General features: G+C 36.9%; 1 protein-coding gene across 2 annotated transcripts in view; it reads left to right on the top strand.

Moving 5' to 3' along the window:
- The window catches only part of LOC110463822 (sodium- and chloride-dependent GABA transporter ine-like), a 66,315-nt gene that overhangs the window by 39,483 nt on the left and 4,462 nt on the right, over window positions 1–22,370 (top strand). For both annotated transcript variants that reach the window (XM_021518705.1, XM_021518706.1), the window contains 8 exons: window positions 356–490; window positions 3,996–4,099; window positions 10,148–10,272; window positions 11,086–11,198; window positions 11,787–11,927; window positions 20,911–21,010; window positions 21,307–21,407; window positions 22,198–22,368. In XM_021518705.1, the coding sequence (XP_021374380.1) occupies window positions 356–490; window positions 3,996–4,099; window positions 10,148–10,272; window positions 11,086–11,198; window positions 11,787–11,927; window positions 20,911–21,010; window positions 21,307–21,407; window positions 22,198–22,368 (990 nt within the window). The remainder of the gene's footprint in view (window positions 1–355; window positions 491–3,995; window positions 4,100–10,147; window positions 10,273–11,085; window positions 11,199–11,786; window positions 11,928–20,910; window positions 21,011–21,306; window positions 21,408–22,197; window positions 22,369–22,370) is intronic.

Genomic DNA, 22,370 nt, shown 5'->3' with positions numbered 1-22,370 from the left:
TGCAAAGTAGGTAATCTAGTTTTTTGTACTGGGTCACAATCAAAGTAGGCCAAATTGTAAAATAGATCAACTTGTATATTCTATTTGGTTGTAATGGGTCGCTAGAAAAGTATGTCAAATTGTTTTATTTTAGAATCTTTGTCATTTTCGTCTCTTTTGGTTCACTGTAACTAGTTTAAATGTTGCTTTATTACCTAAACACATGTGACTTACAATGTACATTTTGTAACTCTTTAGTTTGATTGTGTTCTAAATAAGTCACTGTGACCTAATTTCAAGAATTACTTGCTGCCCATTTGTAACCTAATTCCATTTCTTCCTATGATTTAATCATAAAATTTTGATTATTTTACAGGTTGTTTACTTCACTGCCACTTTTCCTTTTTTGGTTCTCATCATTTTACTGGTAAGGGGAGTAACTCTTCCAGGCTCATGGAATGGAATTATGTACTTCATATGGCCAAAATGGGAGCTACTTGCTGATCCTAAGGTTAGTAGCTTGACATATTTTCATTTAAGAATTAAGAATTAAAAATGAGTCAGCAATTTATTTTTAAATATCTAAAATAGGATTAGAAGACTTTCACCTTAAATCTATTGATTTTATTTATTATTTCCTTATGAACTTTTCATTATTATGAATAAGCTTTAATCCAGAAATATTTTATTACCTTCTAATTTGCAATCCTTGTGGTTGTTGGGTTATAGTCTTAACTTATCATTTCATTTAAGTGATTTTTATTAAAGGATAGAACATTTGCAGTATTTTTCAATCATCAATTATTTATTTTGGAAATTGTTATTCCTTTTTAAATTCTGTTTTTTTTCTGCCATTAACCCTATGATTTGATAACATTTTCCATATCTATTTGGTTTGAAAGACTTCAATGTTCCTATTTTCAATAAAGGAACTCATTTTTGTGTTTCTATAAATGTTTATCCCTTTTGTCTTGATTTTTGTTTACAATTTTTGTTTTCCATTATCTATTTAATTATATTTACATTCTGAATATGAACCATAACTGACATTTTCTGTATTCATTTGGATCTTGAAAATATCTGTACAAGTTCACATTTTAATGACCATGTGGAGGTGCATGTTATTTGAAAAAGTGACCAATCAAAAATAGCTATGTTTGTTTTCTGACCACAATTTTGCAAACTCCAAACTCTAGCAAATGAAGTGTTCATAATGAGATCAGAGGTAGCTAGCATGAGATAAAGTACCACATATGATTTAACAGTGGGGAAGTTTGAACCCATTTTTCAAGTTTATCAGAATGTTGCTTGTTTTTTGAAGTGATTTCACACAGCAAATGTTAGCAAACAATGTTTCATTGACTTTATTCACTTGGAAATAGATAGCAAACCAATGCCTACCTATATATAAAACTAATTACCCTTTAATCTGAGAATGATCGCAGAAACACAAGTAATTTTTGTTTGGCCCTAAACTCCATTTCTTACAGTCTGATTTAACTGAAACTTGGTACAACAGATTTTTCAGGTTTATTGAAAGTTCTGCTTACTGTAGTCACTGCAGTAGAAGCCTCCATAGTAACCTATAATCTCCCCCCTCCTTTGTACTCTGACTGGTATGGTCCTCCCCTCAATAGTTACCTATAACCTTTCCGTCTCTTTTGTATTCTGACTATGGCTCCATTCTAGCTTCTTATACCATGATTATAGACCCCCCCTCCTTTGTATTCTAACCATGGCCCCATTCTTCTTATACCATGGTTATATACCCCCCTTTCTTTTGTATTCTGACTATGGCTCCATTCTAGCTTCTTATACCATGATTATAGACCCCCCCTCCTTTGTATTCTAACCATGGCCCCATTCTTCTTATACCATGGTTATATACCCCCCTTTCTTTTGTATTCTGACTATGGCTCCATTCTAGCTTCTTATACCATGATTATAGACCCCCCCCTTTGTATTCTAACCATGGCCCCATTCTTCTTATACCATGATTATATACCCCCCTTTCTTTTGTATTCTGACTATGGCTCCATTCTAGCTTCTTATACCATGATTATAGACCCCCCCCTTTGTATTCTAACCATGGCCCCATTCTTCTTATACCATGATTATATACCACCCTCTCTTTTGTATTCTGACTATGGCTCCATTCTAGCTTCTTATACCATGATTATAGACCCCCCCCTTTGTATTCTAACCATGGCCCCATTCTTCTTATACCATGNTATGGCCCCTCCAATTCCTTTGTAGTCTATGACCCATCTCCATCTGCATTAACCTTTGGCCCCTCCCATCTTTGGTATTCTATGGCCCCCATTCTTGTTTGTGCTCTGACGATTGCCCCTAGCCTTCAATTACTGATGGCCCTTCCCATTTCTTGGGTCCTCTCCACTCATTGGTAGGCTCTCCACAAATGTATGTATTACTAACACTTAATTATCTCTATTGTATGTATTACTAACACTTAATTATCTCTATTGTATGTATTACTAACACTTAATTCCCTCGCTCTCACCCTTTCCTAAACTAGGATCCTGTCCCTGCTGTTGTCATATGCTTAATGTTGCTAATATCTGGTTTTAGCCCATACCTGTCAGTAGCATTGTGCCAGACAATAGCTCTTTACTGCTCCTGACAGGCCCCGCCTTCTGACTGTTACCACATGCCTAACTGTAACTCAGTACTTGACTGTCACCCTGTATCTAACTTACTCTGTGTCTGACTGTAACTCCTCTGCATCTGTTACCCTGTTCTTCCCTCTTACCCTGTGTCTGACTGTTACCCTGTATCTGGCTTACCCTGTATCTGACTGTAGCGCTGTGTCTGTTACCCTGTTCTTTCCTCTTACCCTGTGTCTGACTGTGACCCTATGGTCTCTGACTATAACCCTGTCTTTGACAGGCTCTTTGTCAGACTTTAACATTGTATCTGACTGTTACCCTGTATCTGACTGTAGCCAAGTGCCTGACTGTTGCCCTGTATCTGACTGTTACCCTGTATCTGACTGTAGCCAAGTGTGTCTGACTAATCCCAAGTCAGACTTTAACCCTGTGTCTGACTGTTACCTTGTATCTGACTGTTACCCTGTGTCTGACTATTACCCTGTATCTGACTGTTACCCTGTGTCTGACTGTTACCCTGTATCTGACTGTTACCCTGTGTCTGACTATTACCCTGTGTCTGACTGTTACCCTGTATCTGACTGTAGCCCTGTGTCTGTTACCCTGTGTCTGACTGTTACCCTGTGTCTGACTGTTACCCTGTGTCTGACTGTAACCCTGTGTCTGACTGTTACCCTGTATCTGACTGTTACCCTGTATCTGACTGTAGCCCTGTGTCTGTTACCCTGTTCTTCCCTTTTACCCTGTGTCTGACTGTCACCCTATGGTCTCTGACTATAACCCTGTCTTTGACAGGCTCTTTGTCAGACTTTAACATTGTATCTGACTGTTACCCTGTATCTGACTGTAGCCAAGTGCCTGACTGTTACCTTGTATCTGACTTTTACCCTGTGTCTGACTGTTACCCTGTATCTGACTGTTACCCTGTGTCTGACTGTTACCCTGTATCTGACTGTTACCCTGTGTCTGACTGTTACCCTGTATCTGACTGTTACCCTGTGTCTGACTATTACCCTGTGTCTGACTGTTACCCTGTGTCTGACTGTTACCCTGTACCGACTGTAGCCCTGTGTCTGTTACCCTGTATCTGACTGTTACCCTGTATCTGACTGTAGCCAAGTGCCTGACTGTTACCTTGTATCTGACTTTTACCCTGTGTCTGACTGTTACCCTGTATCTGACTGTTACCCTGTACCAACTGTAGCCCTGTGTCTGTTACCCTGTGTCTGACTGTTACCCTGTGTCTGACTGTTACCCTGTGTCTGACTGTAACCCTGTGTCTGACTGTAACCCTGTATTTGACTGTAACTCTGTATCAGACTGTAGCCTAGTGTGCCATGGCACCAGGCCGTATTACCTGTATATGAGATGCTGTTTTATTCCTCACAGGTATGGGTGTATGCCGCAGCACAGAACTTCAATTCTCTGGGGATAGCGTTCGGTGGTATCATAACGATGTCGAGCTATAACAAATTCAACAATAACATTATGAAGTATGTAAACATGTCACAGAATTTCCATGTCGGTTCCACAACTGTACACTTCATGTTTGGTATAGGAAACAACATGTTGAACCTTCAATTCTCCCATATCTACTTTTGTAGTGTTAAAAGCCTGATGTCATCGCTGTTTAAAGTTTTTGATTAAAGTATATTAAAGAAAATAACAAATTCTTTTGCAACCAAATTTTACTAAGGGTAATATTTGCCTTTGATTTTGTTGTTATTATTTTAATGTCTGTGTATTGTTCAATCTCTTTGGAAACAGAAGGATGTACTGTATTCGAATACACAATACAATTGACTAATTATATAAAATATAATATATACATTAGGTAAAATATTAGTTTATTTCTATCAAATCTGTTTGAAAGCCTATCTTTTTCTTTTTTAATTTAATTTAATATTGACAGCTTACACCTAGGTTTTTGATTGATAATGCATTAAAGATTTGTTCCATACAAATTGCAAAGAGAATTGATTTTAATGATCATTTTGATTCCCAAACCATAATTTAATTTTGATATAAAAAATGTAAATATGTGGCATTGTACTAATGAAAATTCAGAAAACAGGATGGAGGAGACAATTTAAAGAGCAAACTAGCTTTTTCATACGAAAGCAAATAGCTCATTTAATTATGAATATTTAATATAGAAAATTGTCCTGAAAGCAGATAACTCCAACAAAATCATTGGCAAAATGTGTGGAGTCATATTCTAAAGGGAGATAACTCAAGTATAAATCATAAATATAAAGTGTCATGTAAGTCTTCTGAAGTGAGATAACTCAAGTATGAATAACAGAGATCATATGTATGGTAAAGTATTGTCCTGAAGGGAGGTAACTCAAGTATGAATCATAAGAGATTATATGTATGGAAGAGTAGTGTCCTGAAGGGAGATAACTCAATTATGAATCGCAGAGATTATTTGTATGGTAGAGTATTGTTCTGAAGGGAGATAACTCAATTATGAATCACAGAGATTATATGTATGGTAGAGTATTGTTCTGAAGGGAGATAACTCAAGTATGAATCACAGAGATAATATGTAGGGAAGAGTAGTGTCCTGAAGGGAGATAACTCAATTATGAATCGCAGAGATTATATGTATGGTAGAGTATTGTCCTGAAGGGAGATAATTCAAGTATGACTCATAAGAGATTATAAGAATGGAAGAGTAGTGTCCTGAAGGGAGATAACTCAAGTATGAATCACAGAGATTATATGTATGGTAGAGTATTGTCCTGAAGGGAGATAACTCGAGTATGAATCATAAGAGATTATATGTATGGTAGAGTATTGTTCTGAAGGGAGATAACTCAAGTATGAATCTTAAGAGATTATATGTATGGTAGGGTATTGTTCTGAAGGGAGATACTCAAGTATGAATCACAGAGATAGTATGTATGGAAGAGTAGTGTCCTGAAGGGAGATAACTCAAGTATGAATCATAAGAGATTATATGTATGGTAGGGTATTGTTCTGAAGGGAGATAACTCAAGTATGAATCACAGAGATAGTATGTATGGAAGAGTAGTGTCCTGAAGGGAGATAACTCAATTATGAATCACAGAGATTTTATGTATGGTAGAGTATTGTCCTGAAGGGAGATAACTCAAGTATGAATCATAAGAGATTATATGTATGGAAGGGTAGTGTCCTGAAGGGAGATAACTCAATTATGAATCACAGAGATTTTATGTATGGTAGAGTATTGTCCTGAAGGGAGATAACTCAAGTATGAATCATAAGAGATTTTATGTATGGAAGAGTAGTGTCCTAAAGGGAGATAACTCAAGTATGAATCACAGAGATAATATGTATGGTAGAGTAGTGTCCTTAAGGGAGTTAACTCAATTATGAATCGCAGAGATAATATGTATGGTAGAGTAGTGTCCTGAAGGGAGATAACTCAATTATGAATCATAAGAGATAATATGTATGGTAGAGTAGTGTCCTGAAAGGAGATAACTCAATTATGAATCATAAGAGATAATATGTATGGTAGAGTAGTGTCCTGAAGGGAGATAACTCTAGCATTACTCACAGATATAAAGTGGAAGAAGCATACCAAAGGTACATCCTTTAAGAAAGAAATTTTCAATAATCATTTATGATCAGTGTAATTTCACATATTCATGTATCTGTTTTAGTTGTTTGTATATATATTTATTTTCCGAAAACTAGTCTTATCAGGTATGGGAGAATACTGTTACAACAGTCTAGTATATGACAACCAAAACAAAAACAAAAACATAACATCTATAAAATTTGATAGGAAGTATGGTCAATACCTCTCTTGTGTGTTCATCTGATGTTGGAGATTGCAGCGAGGGTATTGTCCTTATATATTTCTACATCATTAGGGCTTTAGTTTAAGTGAAATATATCCATTCACGAAATAAGCGAGAGTAATCTGTGACATCAGATAAACATGAGTGGCATTGCTTTTATTTCATACCTACAATTGTTCTATAAATGCTTTTATAGTTTTCTGCAGAACTATGCTCATCATTACCCCATACTTTTTGTTCAGTTGGCTTATTGAAAACTGGAACTGGGAAAAAAATGTCAGACAAAACGGGCACAGATTAATTACGTAAAAATAATATTTAGAACCCAATTTTTGTTTTAATTCCCTGATATGATAAACAGATAGAAACTGATGTTGTTGAGCTAAAAAGGAGTTCTATTATCAAAGTATTAAATACAGGACCTTGTATTGCATGTTCTGTAGACTGGCTGTTTCACTATATATAGTAAGATTCACCAGATCAGTAATAAATAATTTGACATAATTGCTTGTGACTTCAAGTATCACATTGAAATCATTCATTTATACGACATCCATGCAGGGTGAAATATGTTGTCGAGAGAAAGTACAAAAATGGAAGGTCATAAAATCTACAGTATTGTAGTATGAATTATCCAATGACATGATCATTGTCGTGGTAGCAATTTCTGTGGTGATGAATTTATGCTACCAGGTAATATTATTGGTGAATTCATATATCTAGTATTGAAATTCAATACCTATTATCTATACCTAGTACATGATACCATATGATACAGAAAGAAAAGCTACACACTTTTCCTTAAAATTTAACATTTATCCTTTACCAAACATGAAGATATAGGTAACAAAAATACTTTGGGACGATCATGAAATTGTCTGTTGAAACAAATGAAGTAGGGACAATTGACAAATTTCTTAAACAATGCAACAAAATGAAATTTATTCTGACCATAAAAAATAGTTGCAAAAGGTGTGATTTTGGATTTTAAATCTACCTTGTATATTTTGGATTGTTTTATAAGATTAAAGTGAAAACACGGGGAGGGGAATGTTAATCACATGCCACAATATTGATACACTCATTAGTGAATGTTATAAGCATAAAGTATCCAAATTAGTTTAGGAGATATTCCTATATATATTTTCATAATGCAGCAGGATGCAGCTCCTAAAATTCTATATTCATGTAGGTTGTGATTTTCCTTCCATTTTGATTTGTAAGTATCCTGGTGTGTGATGTACTCTTCCCAACCTTAAGTATTGTTCCCTTCAAACAATTACGAAAAGTTGTCTGAAAAGTAAGTTCATACAGTGTTCATTGATTTGTTTGTGTTCCAGAGGTTATATGGGGACAGTGTTCATTGATTTGTTTGTGTTCCAGAAGTTATATGTGGACAGGGTTCATTGATTTGTTTGTGTTCCAGAGGTTATATGGGGACAGGGTTCATTGATTTGTTTGTGTTCCAGAGGTTATATGGGGACAGTGTTCATTGATTTGTTTGTGTTCCAGAGGTTATATGGGGACAGTGTTCATTGATTTGTTTGTGTTCCAGAGTTAATTAATGTAGGGACAGGGTTAATTAAGGGAAACAGGTGTTTATATAAGGGTGAGGTGCTTAATTATATAGTGGAGAGGAGAGAAGGAGGTGTACATGAGAGGGCCATTATATATGGTTGGTTACATTAAAGAGTGATGGAAAGGGGGACATATAAAGGAATGGCTGAGCTTGTTATAGGGAATCCACTTGCTGTGAATAGTCGACTGGTATGATATGTTTCTGCAGTTATTGATTTGTAGAAACAACAGAAATCAATATAGTGATGTAACCCTAGAAGTTGACAGGGTGTTCCCCAGAATTGTAATGTTATAGTGATGTAACCCTAGAAGTTGACAGGGTGTTCCCCAGAATTGTAATGTTATAGTGATGTAACCCTAGAAGTTGACAGGGTTTTCCCCAGAATTATAATGTTATAGTGATGTAACCCTAGAAGTTGACAGGGTTTTTCCCAGATTTATAATGTTATAGTGATGTAACCCTAGAAGTTGACAGGGTTTTCCCCAGAATTATAATGTTATAGTGATGTAACCCTAGAAGTTGACAGGGTTTTCCCCAGAATTATAATGTTATAGTGATGTGACCCTAGAAGTTGACAGGGTTTTCCACAGATTTATAATGATCCACTAGGAGGGATGAGAGTGCTAGTGACTTGAACTACTGAAGCTCAGAAACATTGCCCAATAGATATAAATAATTAATATCATCATGTTAAAATAAGTATCAATTATTGAATTTCTTGATGATTTCAACACAAATTTTGCCCTTTAATGATACATTGATATAACTGTGTAATTGGTAGCAATACTTAATTTAAAGTTAAGGTTTTATAGTTTCAAATCAGATAATAGCATTGAAATGCAAAATATCAGGATCTTTTTGTGTGCTTGGAAATAAGGTCATAGGTATTTGAGTATTGGATATTGTGTCAAGTGTATCTTACAAAGTACTGAAGGGATTTCTCTCAAACGTGGGGTAATACTTTTCTCTCATGTGATATTGTGCATGTCGTCGAATTCGAACAAAATACCTTTGAGTTATGTGCCTTTTCATATATCAGAAAATTTATTTTGTCTGCACAACTCCTACTTTTTCCATTTCTGCTGAATTGCAGGAAACTTCACTGACATAATCCACACACTCTGAAGTCGTACACCTGCAGATTAAATTTTGATCAGGCCATTTTTATGGGATTTGTGCCCCCATTTTACGAAAATTAGCTAAAAGGTCTGGGGTACATCATTTAAACCATTTCACCTAGAGTAAGTGGGTTTGGTTTGTAAGTATACCTTGGGATAACAGAGTGTAAAGTACAAAAAGAAGGTCACTGTGACCTATGGTTTGACCTTTGAGTTTAACCTTTGAAAAAAAATGTTTGGGGCATGTACTTATTAACCTGAATTAATCATATTTGGTATGTAAGTTTAGAGCTATGAAGTATACCACTGTGGCCTATGTGCTAAAATAGGTGTACATCTCAGTCAATAAAGAAATCATGACGGCTGGGGGACTAGGGATTGCTGTGCGATGCTTTGACATGGCCAGCTTTTTGGCTTATGGTTTTAGTTTATATGTGAGCAGGCGGTATTAGCTAGCTTTTACAGTTCTACTTTATATGGGAGAGAAGGATACAAGTTAACCTTTGGCTTACAGTTCTATTTTATATGGGAGGGAGGGGTATAAGTTAGCCTTTGGCTTACAGTTCTAGTTTATATGGGAGCGAGGGGTATAAGTTAGCCTTTGGCTTACAGTTCTATTTTATTTGGGAGCGAGGGGTATAAGTTAGCCTTTGGCTTACAGTTCTAGTTTATATAGGAGAGAGGGGTACAAGTCAACCTTTGGCTTACAGTTCTATTTTATTTGGGAGCGAGGGGTATAAGTTAGCCTTTGGCTTACAGTTCTAGTTGGATTTATATGGATGGTCTCTAAATATCATCTGTCGTTTGGTTTTCAAATCTTGCAAAAAACTCTTTTTTTTCAAAACCTTCTGTTAATGTGTATACCATCAAATATTCTATTATTTTTCTATTTGGTGTTCAATTTGTTGTATACAAAATGTACTTACAGCAATACGTATATTTATCCTTGACTCTGATAATATCTAGTTATTTTCACTTTTGATGTCCATAGTATCTGTCTTTGAGCTCCTTTGACTAACCACAGTTGTCTGCCCTTGTATGTTACAGAGATGTGTTGACAATAGCAGTGGTTGATGCTGTAACATGTATCGTAGCTGGACTTGCGATATTTGCTACACTAGGTTATCTTGCTGAGAATCAACAGACGGACGTCACAAATGTTATAAAACAAGGTAAGTGATGATCTTCATGTACTCATTGCTGACCAGTCCTTTTTAGCTGACCTGGTCCAAAGGACCTGTGATTTAGCAAGCCCTGACTCTATTGTCATTGTCTGTAATCTGCACATAAAAAGTTTTTTTCCTCCCGACTCGGTGATTATAAAGACTGAAACCTTTCCGCAAAAAAAAATGCATCCTTTGGATCCGGACCAGATGATCACACATTGTGTTCAGGAGAGGTGTGGTACCTCTGGAGATGAACAATGCCCAACCCCTTGGATATTAGCCTGCAAAAAAATACTTTTCCTTAATGAATTTTTACCATGTTTAGCATTTAGAATCACAAGGACATGCAAGGAAATGAAGTGTTGTGTATGAATCAATTTTCTAAAATTCAATTCCACCAGTTCAGTTTTAAGAATTTTAATTGTTCTTGCTGTTTATCTGTTTACTTTGGTTTACCAGAGTTGGCAGCCATATAATTTACCAAAAGTCGCTATTGTTTTCATCACTTCAAGTTTGTAACAGTAATATTTTGGTAACTTTCAACAGAATTTGATATTAAAGGAGTTCATGTAAAGTCACATGATATAAAACAAACTTAACAACCTACATATACACATAAAATTGTTATAGAAAACATGATATTAAGTGAAATGTGATATTAAACAATGGCACGTAAGTAGAAACTTCCACCTCTTGAACCTATACATGTTAGACTATTACTGATTGGATTGTGTATTTTCCATACAGGTCCCAGCCTATTACCTCTTGAACCTATACATGTAAGACTTTTACTGATTTGTTCGTGTTTTTTCTGTACAGGTCCTGGCCTAGTATTCATCATTTACCCAGAAGCCTTCACCACGATGCCTGTCCCACAGCTCTTCTCCGTCGCCTTCTTCTTCATGCTTATCTGTCTAGGTATAGATAGTCAGGTGAGTAGAGTTTACAGATGGAATTATTCTGGATAAACTGATAACTGGCAGTTTAATAGATAAACTGACAGATAAATGGATGATCTGTATTTACTGGATAGCTGAAACAGTATGTCATTTGAAAGTTTTCGGACTAAAATGACAATATCATGATTGGCTCACACTAAATAGTTTTAGAAAAAATAACCATAACTGTTTCTTTCTTTCCAATATTATTTTCTGAGTCTTGGTATATATGATGGCAATAGACATTTCAGAATTCATGACTTCAACTGACTGTTGATAATTATGGTTCATTGACTGGTTAGGACTGGAAAGATGTGAAATACCTAAATTAGATTTATATATTAATAATTATATAACTATGACTGATCTGTATGAGAGTTTATAGGTTCTTATCCTGATGTTCCACATCTGCGTTTTCAAAATTTGTATCTGGATTTATAGAAAGTTTTTATTCAGATTGAAAAATAGACGGGGGGAAAAAATAAAAAAATTTTGAAATGTTTTTAAATTAAAAATTTATATTTGGTTAATGCTGTTATGCAAATAGAAATCTTTGACATTGTCACAATTTCTATACGACAGTTTGCGTCAGTGGAGGTTATCGTGACAACCCTGAACGACCACTTTGGGGAATACGTGGAGAAGTACCTAAAGCGTAAGGAGGTGCTGGTTTTCGTTGTTTGTGCCTTCTCGTTCCTGTGTGGACTGCCCAACGTAGCACAGGTGAGTAAAGTCTGAACACAAACATACTCCTCAATCAGTGTCTTTTGTTTTTTTGTGACAAGATTGTACAAGGAATATAGTGTTGGGTTTGCTTGTATGTATATAAGTGTAACAGGAAAGAGAAAAGTGTGCCTCCTACGGGGTCGAACCCTCAATCTCGGGGTTCCTAGTCGGACGCTCTACCACTGAGCTAAAGGGAAATTCCCTCTAGCTCGAAGCTAGAAGGCAACCTTAATCCTATGTACAATTAAAACCTGACACACAACTCCCCCCTTTTTAAATGTGTTCGCCCTCGAAAACCTCAACCCTGGTTCTGAATCCCTGTCACCACAGGAGGGCCACATACAACATTTGTAACAGGAAAGAGAATAGTGTACTTCCATTGGGGATCAAACCCTCGATCTTCAGGTTCCTAGTCGGACGTTCTGCCTCTTAGCTAAAGGAAATTCTCTCTTACTCTGAGCTAGAAGGCAACCTTAATCCTATGTACAATTAAAACCTGCCACATAAGTTCATTTATATTATATACTTAGGGTCTTATAACTTCACTACTTGTTGACCAAATTCAGAAAAAAATTGTGGTTTGATCCTAGTACTGTACTGTCATAGGGGTGCTGGATCAATTTTGTGTAAGGCCTAAATACTGAACCTTGCCATATGCTTTTAACAAAATTTTCAAATTTAACAAAAGAAACCATTCCAAAATGAACTTCTGATATGTACAGACACAGTGCACAATAATTTAGTCCAAAACCAGTAAAAACCAATAAAAACCAGAATGGTGCAAATGTCTGAAGTAGAGAGGACAGGCTTTTTTACTTGCTCTAATTTTGCAAGGTCAATCACAATGTCACGTTGCCTTCATGCATCAACTATTGTCTGTTAAGTTAGTCACCTTAGGCATACTGAACAGTAACAGATCTCCTAGGAGTGCAAGTCCACACATAACGCTGCAATGTGTTTCTCACCTCTGGAACTGTCTTCAAATAGCATAGAAACAGCTAGTAACCTAATTGGTAATCAACAGTGTCTGCAATGTTGTTGTGCACATGCTCCAAATGTGCATTGCTTGACTGATAGTGTTCAACCCCCCCTTAGTTGTCATACATGCAGGGCAATCTCACAGCCATAAGATACCGGGATCATGTCCTCAAGTCCCACGGGATCATGTCCTCAAGTCCCACAGGATCATGTCCTCAAGTCCCAGAGGATCATGTCCTCAAGTCCCAGAGGATCATGTCCTCAAGTCCCACAGGATCATGTCCTCAAGTCCCACAGGATCATGTCCTCAAGTCCCAGAGGATCATGTCCTCAAGTCCCACAGGATCATGTCCTCAAGTCCCACAGGATCATGTCCTCAAGTCCCACAGGATCATGTCCTCAAGTCCCACAGGATCATGTCCTCAAGTCCCACAGGATCATGTCCTCAAGTCCCACAGGATCATGTCCTCAAGTCCCACAGGATCATGTCCTCAAGTCCCACAGGATCATGTCCTCAAGTCCCACAGGATCATGTCCTCAAGTCCCACAGGATCATGTCCTCAAGTCCCACAGGATCATGTCCTCAAGTCCCACAGGATCATGTCCTCAAGTCCCACAGTATCATGTCCTCAAGTCCCAGAGGATCATGTCCTCAAGTCCCACAGGATCATGTCCTCAAGTCCCACAGGATCATGTCCTCAAGTCCCAGAGGATCATGTCCTCAAGTCCTACAGTATCATGTCCTCAAGTCCCACAGGATCATGTCCTCAAGTCCCACAGGATCATGTCCTCAAACCCCACGTCATTACCTTAATCCTTCAATGGAATCTAACCTTCCATCAGGAAAACACCAGGCCACATGTTGTGAAGAGATTGGGATAAACCGTTTCAAATCCAAACCTACTCTTACCTACAGAGCTTGTGATAGATCATTTCAAACGCAAACCTACTCTTACCCACAGAGCTTGCGATAGATCATTTTAAACCCAAACCTACTCTTACCTTCAGAGCTTGTGATAGATCATTTCAAACCAAATTAACCCTACTCTTACCCACAGAGCTTGTGATCGATCATTTCAAACCCAACCCTACTCCTTCTCACAGAGCTTGTGATAGATCATTTCAAACACAAACCTACTCTTACCCACAGAGCTTGTGATCGATCATTTCAAACCAAATTAACCCTACTCTTACCCACAGAGCTTGTGATCGATCATTTCAAACCAAATTAACCCTACTCTTACCCACAGAGCTTGTGATACATCATTTCAAACCCAAACCTACTCTTTCCCACAGAGCTTGTGATAGAGCTTGTGATAGAACATTTCAAACCCAAACCTACTCTTACCCACCGAGCTTGTGATAGAGCTTGTGATAGAACATTTCAAACCCAAACCTACTCTTACTCACAGAGCTTGTGATAGATAATGTCAAACCCAAACCTACTCTTACCTACTGAGCTTGTGATAGATCATTTCAAACACAAACCTACTCTTACCCACAGAGCTTGCGATAGATCATTTTAAACCCAAACCTACTCTTACCTACATAGCTTGTGATAGATCATTTCAAACCCAACCCTACTCTTACCCACAGAGCTTGTGATAGATCATTTCAAACCAAATTAAACCTACTCTTACCCACAGAGCTTGTGATAGATCATTTTAAACCCAAACCTACTCTTACCTACAGAGCTTGTGATAGATCATTTCAAACCAAATTAAACCTACTCTTACCCACAGAGCTTGTGATAGATCATTTCAAACCAAATTAAACCTCCTCTTACCCACAGAGCTTGTGATAGATCATTTCAAACCAAATTAAACCTACTCTTACCCACAGAGCTTGTGATAGATCATTTTAAACCCAAACCTACTCCTACTCACAGAGCTTGTGATAGATCATTTCAAACCCAAACCTACTCTTACCTACAGAGCTTGTGATAGATCAATTCAAACCCAAACCTACTCCTACTCACAGAGCTTTTGATAGATCATTTCAAACCCAAACCTACTCGTACCTACAGAGCTTGTGATAGATCATTTTAAACCCAAATCTATTCCTACTCACAGGGTTTGTGATAGATCATTTCAAACCCAAACCCACTCTTACTCACAGAGCTTGTGATAGATCATTTCAAACCAAATTAAACCTACTCTTACCCACAGAGCTTGTGATAGATCATTTCAAACCAAATTAAACCTACTCTTACCCACAGAGCTTGTGATAGATCATTTCAAACCAAATTAAACCTACTCTTACCCACAGAGCTTGTGATAGATCATTTCAAACTCAAACCTACTCTTACCTACAGAGCTTGTTATAGATCATTTTAAACCCAAATCTATTCCTACTCACAGGGTTTGTGATAGATCATTTCAAACCCAAACATACTCTTACTCACAGAGCTTGTGATAGATCATTTCAAACCCAAACATACTCTTACTCACAGAGCTTGTGATAGATCATTTCAAACTCAAACCTACTCTTACCTACAGAGCTTGTGATAGATCAATTCAAACCCAAACCTACTCCTACTCACAGAGCTTGTGATAGATCATTTCAAACCCAAACCTACTCTTACTTGTATTATTTGTATAATTACAAACACTGTATAATGTATAATTACAGACATTGTATAATGTATAATTACAGACACTGTATAATTACAGACACTGAATAATGTATAATTACAGACATTGTATACTGTATAATTACAGACACTGTATAATGTATAATTACAGACACTGTATAAGTACAGACACTGTATAATTACAGACACTGTATTATGTATAATTACAGACACTGTATAATGTATAATTACAGACACTGTCTAATGTATAATTACAGACACTGTATAATGTATAATTACAGACACTGTATAATGTATAATTACAGACACTGTATACTGTATAATTACAGTCATTGTATAATGTATAATTACAGACATTGTATAATGTATAATTACAGACACTGTATAAAGGATATGTACAGACACTGTACAATGTATAATTACAAACACTGTATAATGTATAATTACAGACACTGTATAATGTATAATTACAGACACTGTATAATGTATAATTACAGACATTGTATAATGTATAATTACAGACACTGTATAATTACAGACACTGTATACTGTATAATTACAGACACTGTAAAATGTATAATTACAGACACTGTAAAATGTATAATTACAGACACTGTATACTGTATAATTTTAGACACTGTAAAATGTATAATTACAAACACTGTATAATGTATAAATTCCTAGAGAATGCTGTGGTAATGTTAACTTCGACATTTCCAATAATTGTTGGATCCCAATGATAATCTGTATACTGACATTTCCAAGGACTGCCAATAGACTTCCATTAGCATGTCAGCTCTGACATTTCTAGAGATTTTCAATAGCCTGCCATTAAAATCAGTACACATACTCTGACATTTCTCGAGATTTTCAATAAACTGCCGTTATAATCTGTACTCTGACATTTCTAGAGATTTTCAATAGCCTGCTGTTAAAATCAGTACTTGTATTTGGATATTTCTAGAGATTTTCAATAAACTCCTTTTATTCAGTATGTGTACATTTCCAGGGAGGACTGTATTATAATCAGTATGTGTACTCTGACATTTCCAGGGAGGACTGTATTATAATCAGTATGTGTACTCTGACATTTCCAGGGAGGACTGTATTATAATCAGTATGTGTACTCTGACATTTCCAGGGAGGACTGTATTATAATCAGTATGTGTACTCTGACATTTCCAGGGAGGACTGTATTATAATCAGTATGTGTACTCTGACATTTCCAGGGAGGACTGTATTATAATCAGTATGTGTACTCTGACATTTCCAGGGAGGACTGTATTATAATCAGTATGTGTACTCTGACATTTCCAGGGAGGACTGTATTATAATCAGTATGTGTACTCTGACATTTCCAGGGAGGACTGTATTATAATCAGTATGTGTACTCTGACATTTCCAGGGAGGACTGTATTATAATCAGTATGTGTACTCTGACATTTCCAGGGAGGACTGTATTATAATCAGTATGTGTACTCTGACATTTCCAGGGAGGACTGTATTATAATCAGTATGTGTACTCTGACATTTCCAGGGAGGACTGTATTATAATCAGTATGTGTACTCTGACATTTCCAGGGAGGACTGTATTATAATCAGTATGTGTACTCTGACATTTCCAGGGAGGACTGTATTATAATCAGTATGTGTACTCTGACATTTCCAGGGAGGACTGTATTATAATCAGTATGTGTACTCTGACATTTCCAGGGAGGACTGTATTATAATCAGTATGTGTACTCTGACATTTCCAGGGAGGACTGTATTATAATCAGTATGTGTACTCTGACATTTCCAGGGAGGACTGTATTATAATCAGTATGTGTACTCTGACATTTCCAGGGAGGACTGTATTATAATCAGTATGTGTACTCTGACATTTCCAGGGAGGACTGTATTATAATCAGTATGTGTACTCTGACATTTCCAGGGAGGACTGTATTATAATCAGTATGTGTACTCTGACATTTCCAGGGAGGACTGTATTATAATCAGTATGTGTACTCTGACATTTCCAGGGAGGACTGTATTATAATCAGTATGTGTACTCTGACATTTCCAGGGAGGACTGTATTATAATCAGTATGTGTACTCTGACATTTCCAGGGAGGACTGTATTATAATCAGTATGTGTACTCTGACATTTCCAGGGAGGACTGTATTATAATCAGTATGTGTACTCTGACATTTCCAGGGAGGACTGTATTATAATCAGTATGTGTACTCTGACATTTCCAGGGAGGACTGTATTATAATCAGTATGTGTACTCTGACATTTCCAGGGAGGACTGTATTATAATCAGTATGTGTACTCTGACATTTCCAGGGAGGACTGTATTATAATCAGTATGTGTACTCTGACATTTCCAGGGAGGACTGTATTATAATCAGTATGTGTACTCTGACATTTCCAGGGAGGACTGTATTATAATCAGTATGTGTACTCTGACATTTCCAGGGAGGACTGTATTATAATCAGTATGTGTACTCTGACATTTCCAGGGAGGACTGTATTATAATCAGTATGTGTACTCTGACATTTCCAGGGAGGACTGTATTATAATCAGTATGTGTACTCTGACATTTCCAGGGAGGACTGTATTATAATCAGTATGTGTACTCTGACATTTCCAGGGAGGACTGTATTATAATCAGTATGTGTACTCTGACATTTCCAGGGAGGACTGTATTATAATCAGTATGTGTACTCTGACATTTCCAGGGAGGACTGTATTATAATCAGTATGTGTACTCTGACATTTCCAGGGAGGACTGTATTATAATCAGTATGTGTACTCTGACATTTCCAGGGAGGACTGTATTATAATCAGTATGTGTACTCTGACATTTCCAGGGAGGACTGTATTATAATCAGTATGTGTACTCTGACATTTCCAGGGAGGACTGTATTATAATCAGTATGTGTACTCTGACATTTCCAGGGAGGACTGTATTATAATCAGTATGTGTACTCTGACATTTCCAGGGAGGACTGTATTATAATCAGTATGTGTACTCTGACATTTCCAGGGAGGACTGTATTATAATCAGTATGTGTACTCTGACATTTCCAGGGAGGACTGTATTATAATCAGTATGTGTACTCTGACATTTCCAGGGAGGACTGTATTATAATCAGTATGTGTACTCTGACATTTCCAGGGAGGACTGTATTATAATCAGTATGTGTACTCTGACATTTCCAGGGAGGACTGTATTATAATCAGTATGTGTACTCTGACATTTCCAGGGAGGACTGTATTATAATCAGTATGTGTACTCTGACATTTCCAGGGAGGACTGTATTATAATCAGTATGTGTACTCTGACATTTCCAGGGAGGACTGTATTATAATCAGTATGTGTACTCTGACATTTCCAGGGAGGACTGTATTATAATCAGTATGTGTACTCTGACATTTCCAGGGAGGACTGTATTATAATCAGTATGTGTACTCTGACATTTCCAGGGAGGACTGTATTATAATCAGTATGTGTACTCTGACATTTCCAGGGAGGACTGTATTATAATCAGTATGTGTACTCTGACATTTCCAGGGAGGACTGTATTATAATCAGTATGTGTACTCTGACATTTCCAGGGAGGACTGTATTATAATCAGTATGTGTACTCTGACATTTCCAGGGAGGACTGTATTATAATCAGTATGTGTACTCTGACATTTCCAGGGAGGACTGTATTATAATCAGTATGTGTACTCTGACATTTCCAGGGAGGACTGTATTATAATCAGTATGTGTACTCTGACATTTCCAGGGAGGACTGTATTATAATCAGTATGTGTACTCTGACATTTCCAGGGAGGACTGTATTATAATCAGTATGTGTACTCTGACATTTCCAGGGAGGACTGTATTATAATCAGTATGTGTACTCTGACATTTCCAGGGAGGACTGTATTATAATCAGTATGTGTACTCTGACATTTCCAGGGAGGACTGTATTATAATCAGTATGTGTACTCTGACATTTCCAGGGAGGACTGTATTATAATCAGTATGTGTACTCTGACATTTCCAGGGAGGACTGTATTATAATCAGTATGTGTACTCTGACATTTCCAGGGAGGACTGTATTATAATCAGTATGTGTACTCTGACATTTCCAGGGAGGACTGTATTATAATCAGTATGTGTACTCTGACATTTCCAGGGAGGACTGTATTATAATCAGTATGTGTACTCTGACATTTCCAGGGAGGACTGTATTATAATCAGTATGTGTACTCTGACATTTCCAGGGAGGACTGTATTATAATCAGTATGTGTACTCTGACATTTCCAGGGAGGACTGTATTATAATCAGTATGTGTACTCTGACATTTCCAGGGAGGACTGTATTATAATCAGTATGTGTACTCTGACATTTCCAGGGAGGACTGTATTATAATCAGTATGTGTACTCTGACATTTCCAGGGAGGACTGTATTATAATCAGTATGTGTACTCTGACATTTCCAGGGAGGACTGTATTATAATCAGTATGTGTACTCTGACATTTCCAGGGAGGACTGTATTATAATCAGTATGTGTACTCTGACATTTCCAGGGAGGACTGTATTATAATCAGTATGTGTACTCTGACATTTCCAGGGAGGACTGTATTATAATCAGTATGTGTACTCTGACATTTCCAGGGAGGACTGTATTATAATCAGTATGTGTACTCTGACATTTCCAGGGAGGACTGTATTATAATCAGTATGTGTACTCTGACATTTCCAGGGAGGACTGTATTATAATCAGTATGTGTACTCTGACATTTCCAGGGAGGACTGTATTATAATCAGTATGTGTACTCTGACATTTCCAGGGAGGACTGTATTATAATCAGTATGTGTACTCTGACATTTCCAGGGAGGACTGTATTATAATCAGTATGTGTACTCTGACATTTCCAGGGAGGACTGTATTATAATCAGTATGTGTACTCTGACATTTCCAGGGAGGACTGTATTATAATCAGTATGTGTACTCTGACATTTCCAGGGAGGACTGTATTATAATCAGTATGTGTACTCTGACATTTCCAGGGAGGACTGTATTATAATCAGTATGTGTACTCTGACATTTCCAGGGAGGACTGTATTATAATCAGTATGTGTACTCTGACATTTCCAGGGAGGACTGTATTATAATCAGTATGTGTACTCTGACATTTCCAGGGAGGACTGTATTATAATCAGTATGTGTACTCTGACATTTCCAGGGAGGACTGTATTATAATCAGTATGTGTACTCTGACATTTCCAGGGAGGACTGTATTATAATCAGTATGTGTACTCTGACATTTCCAGGGAGGACTGTATTATAATCAGTATGTGTACTCTGACATTTCTAGGGAGGACTGTATTATAATCAGTATGTGTACTCTGACATTTCCAGGGAGGACTGTATTTCTTCTCCCTCCTCGACCACTATGCTGCTGCCGTCTCTCTCATGTATCTCGCCTTCTTTGAGGTTATCGCCATCACGTGGATTTATGGTAAGTACATGTAATCTGCAAGCTGCATAGCTGCGAATATGGGTACCAACAGACACAGCTGTGTAGTATATGTAGACTAGACTCAGCATGACTACCTTTGATTCAGTCGTGGGTAATGTCATGAGGATCGCTGGACTTGACGATCCTTGAATTATTAACAGGATTAAATGTGGGAACTAACCATATTTTGGAAGGGATTTATTTGTCTTTATCAAACAAATGTATTATTTAATTTGTTTAGATTTAATGATTTATCACATATTCATCACATATTTTTTTTTTTTTAACTTTTACAGGTGCAAATCGACTCTCAAAAAATGTAAAGGAAATGAATGGCAGCACCCCATACAGATTTTTCACTTTCTGCTGGTATTTCCTGTCCCCTGTCCTTATATTTGTAAGTGTTTCCACCTTTAGATCATTGTAAAATATAGATATAAACCCCTTCATCTGCTACCTTCCCTTTTGTTAACATATATAATAGGCGAAATAGGTCATTGTTTGAAATCGTCTTTGTGGTAAAAGAAAAAATTGCAAGTTACTCGTTTATCTTTCTTATTAGATTTCAAAGAAACTTGAAGGAAACACATTATATTTTGCACAAAATATTTTGATTTAAATTCAGTATGAAAATGTTCCTGACTTTATGTAGTTGTCCAAACATTCACTCCTTTACTTCCATTTAGAAGATGTCACACACAATTTATCCTTTTATGGACCGTTATAATCAAATGCAATTGATATTTAAATTGTTTTGTGCTTACCAGGATAGCTCCTATATGATTTAGTTTAACCCATGAGTTGTAAAACAATACTATTACTATTCAAAACTTAATTATCAGCTATGGAATCCTTGTAGAGGTAGAAGACACCACTGCATCAATTGCATTAAAACTAATTCTTGTAAAAAGCTCCCTTATATATAGAGGATGCAGCAACAAAAAACCATGTTCCCGATAACAAGTCAATTACTTCCTCTGTCAAGGTATTGTGACCTATATATTTATGTCAAGGTATTGTGACCTATATATTTATGTCAAGGTATTGTGACCTGTATAGTTATGTCAAGGTATTGTGACCTATATATTTCCAGGTTCCTCTGTCAAGGTATTGTGTCCTATATATATATGTCAAGGTATTGTGACCTATATATTTATGTCAAGGTATTGTGACCTATATATTTCCAGGTTATCTGGCTGTTCAGCATGATCATGTACAAGCCATTTAAGTTGGATGACTACGACTACCCAGACTGGGCCACCGCGCTTGGCTGGTTCTTCGCCTTGCTATCTGTGATCTGTGTTCCCTTAGGTATGGCGCACGCCTTCTACATGGCCAAGGGAGACAACTTGTGGCAGGT

The sequence above is a fragment of the Mizuhopecten yessoensis genome, unplaced genomic scaffold, assembly GCF_002113885.1.
Source record: "Mizuhopecten yessoensis strain PY_sf001 unplaced genomic scaffold, ASM211388v2 scaffold10933, whole genome shotgun sequence".
Classification (NCBI taxonomy): domain Eukaryota; kingdom Metazoa; phylum Mollusca; class Bivalvia; order Pectinida; family Pectinidae; genus Mizuhopecten; species Mizuhopecten yessoensis.
The sequence above is the reverse complement of the archived record's forward strand: the minus strand, read 5'-3'. Positions and strand labels throughout refer to the sequence as shown.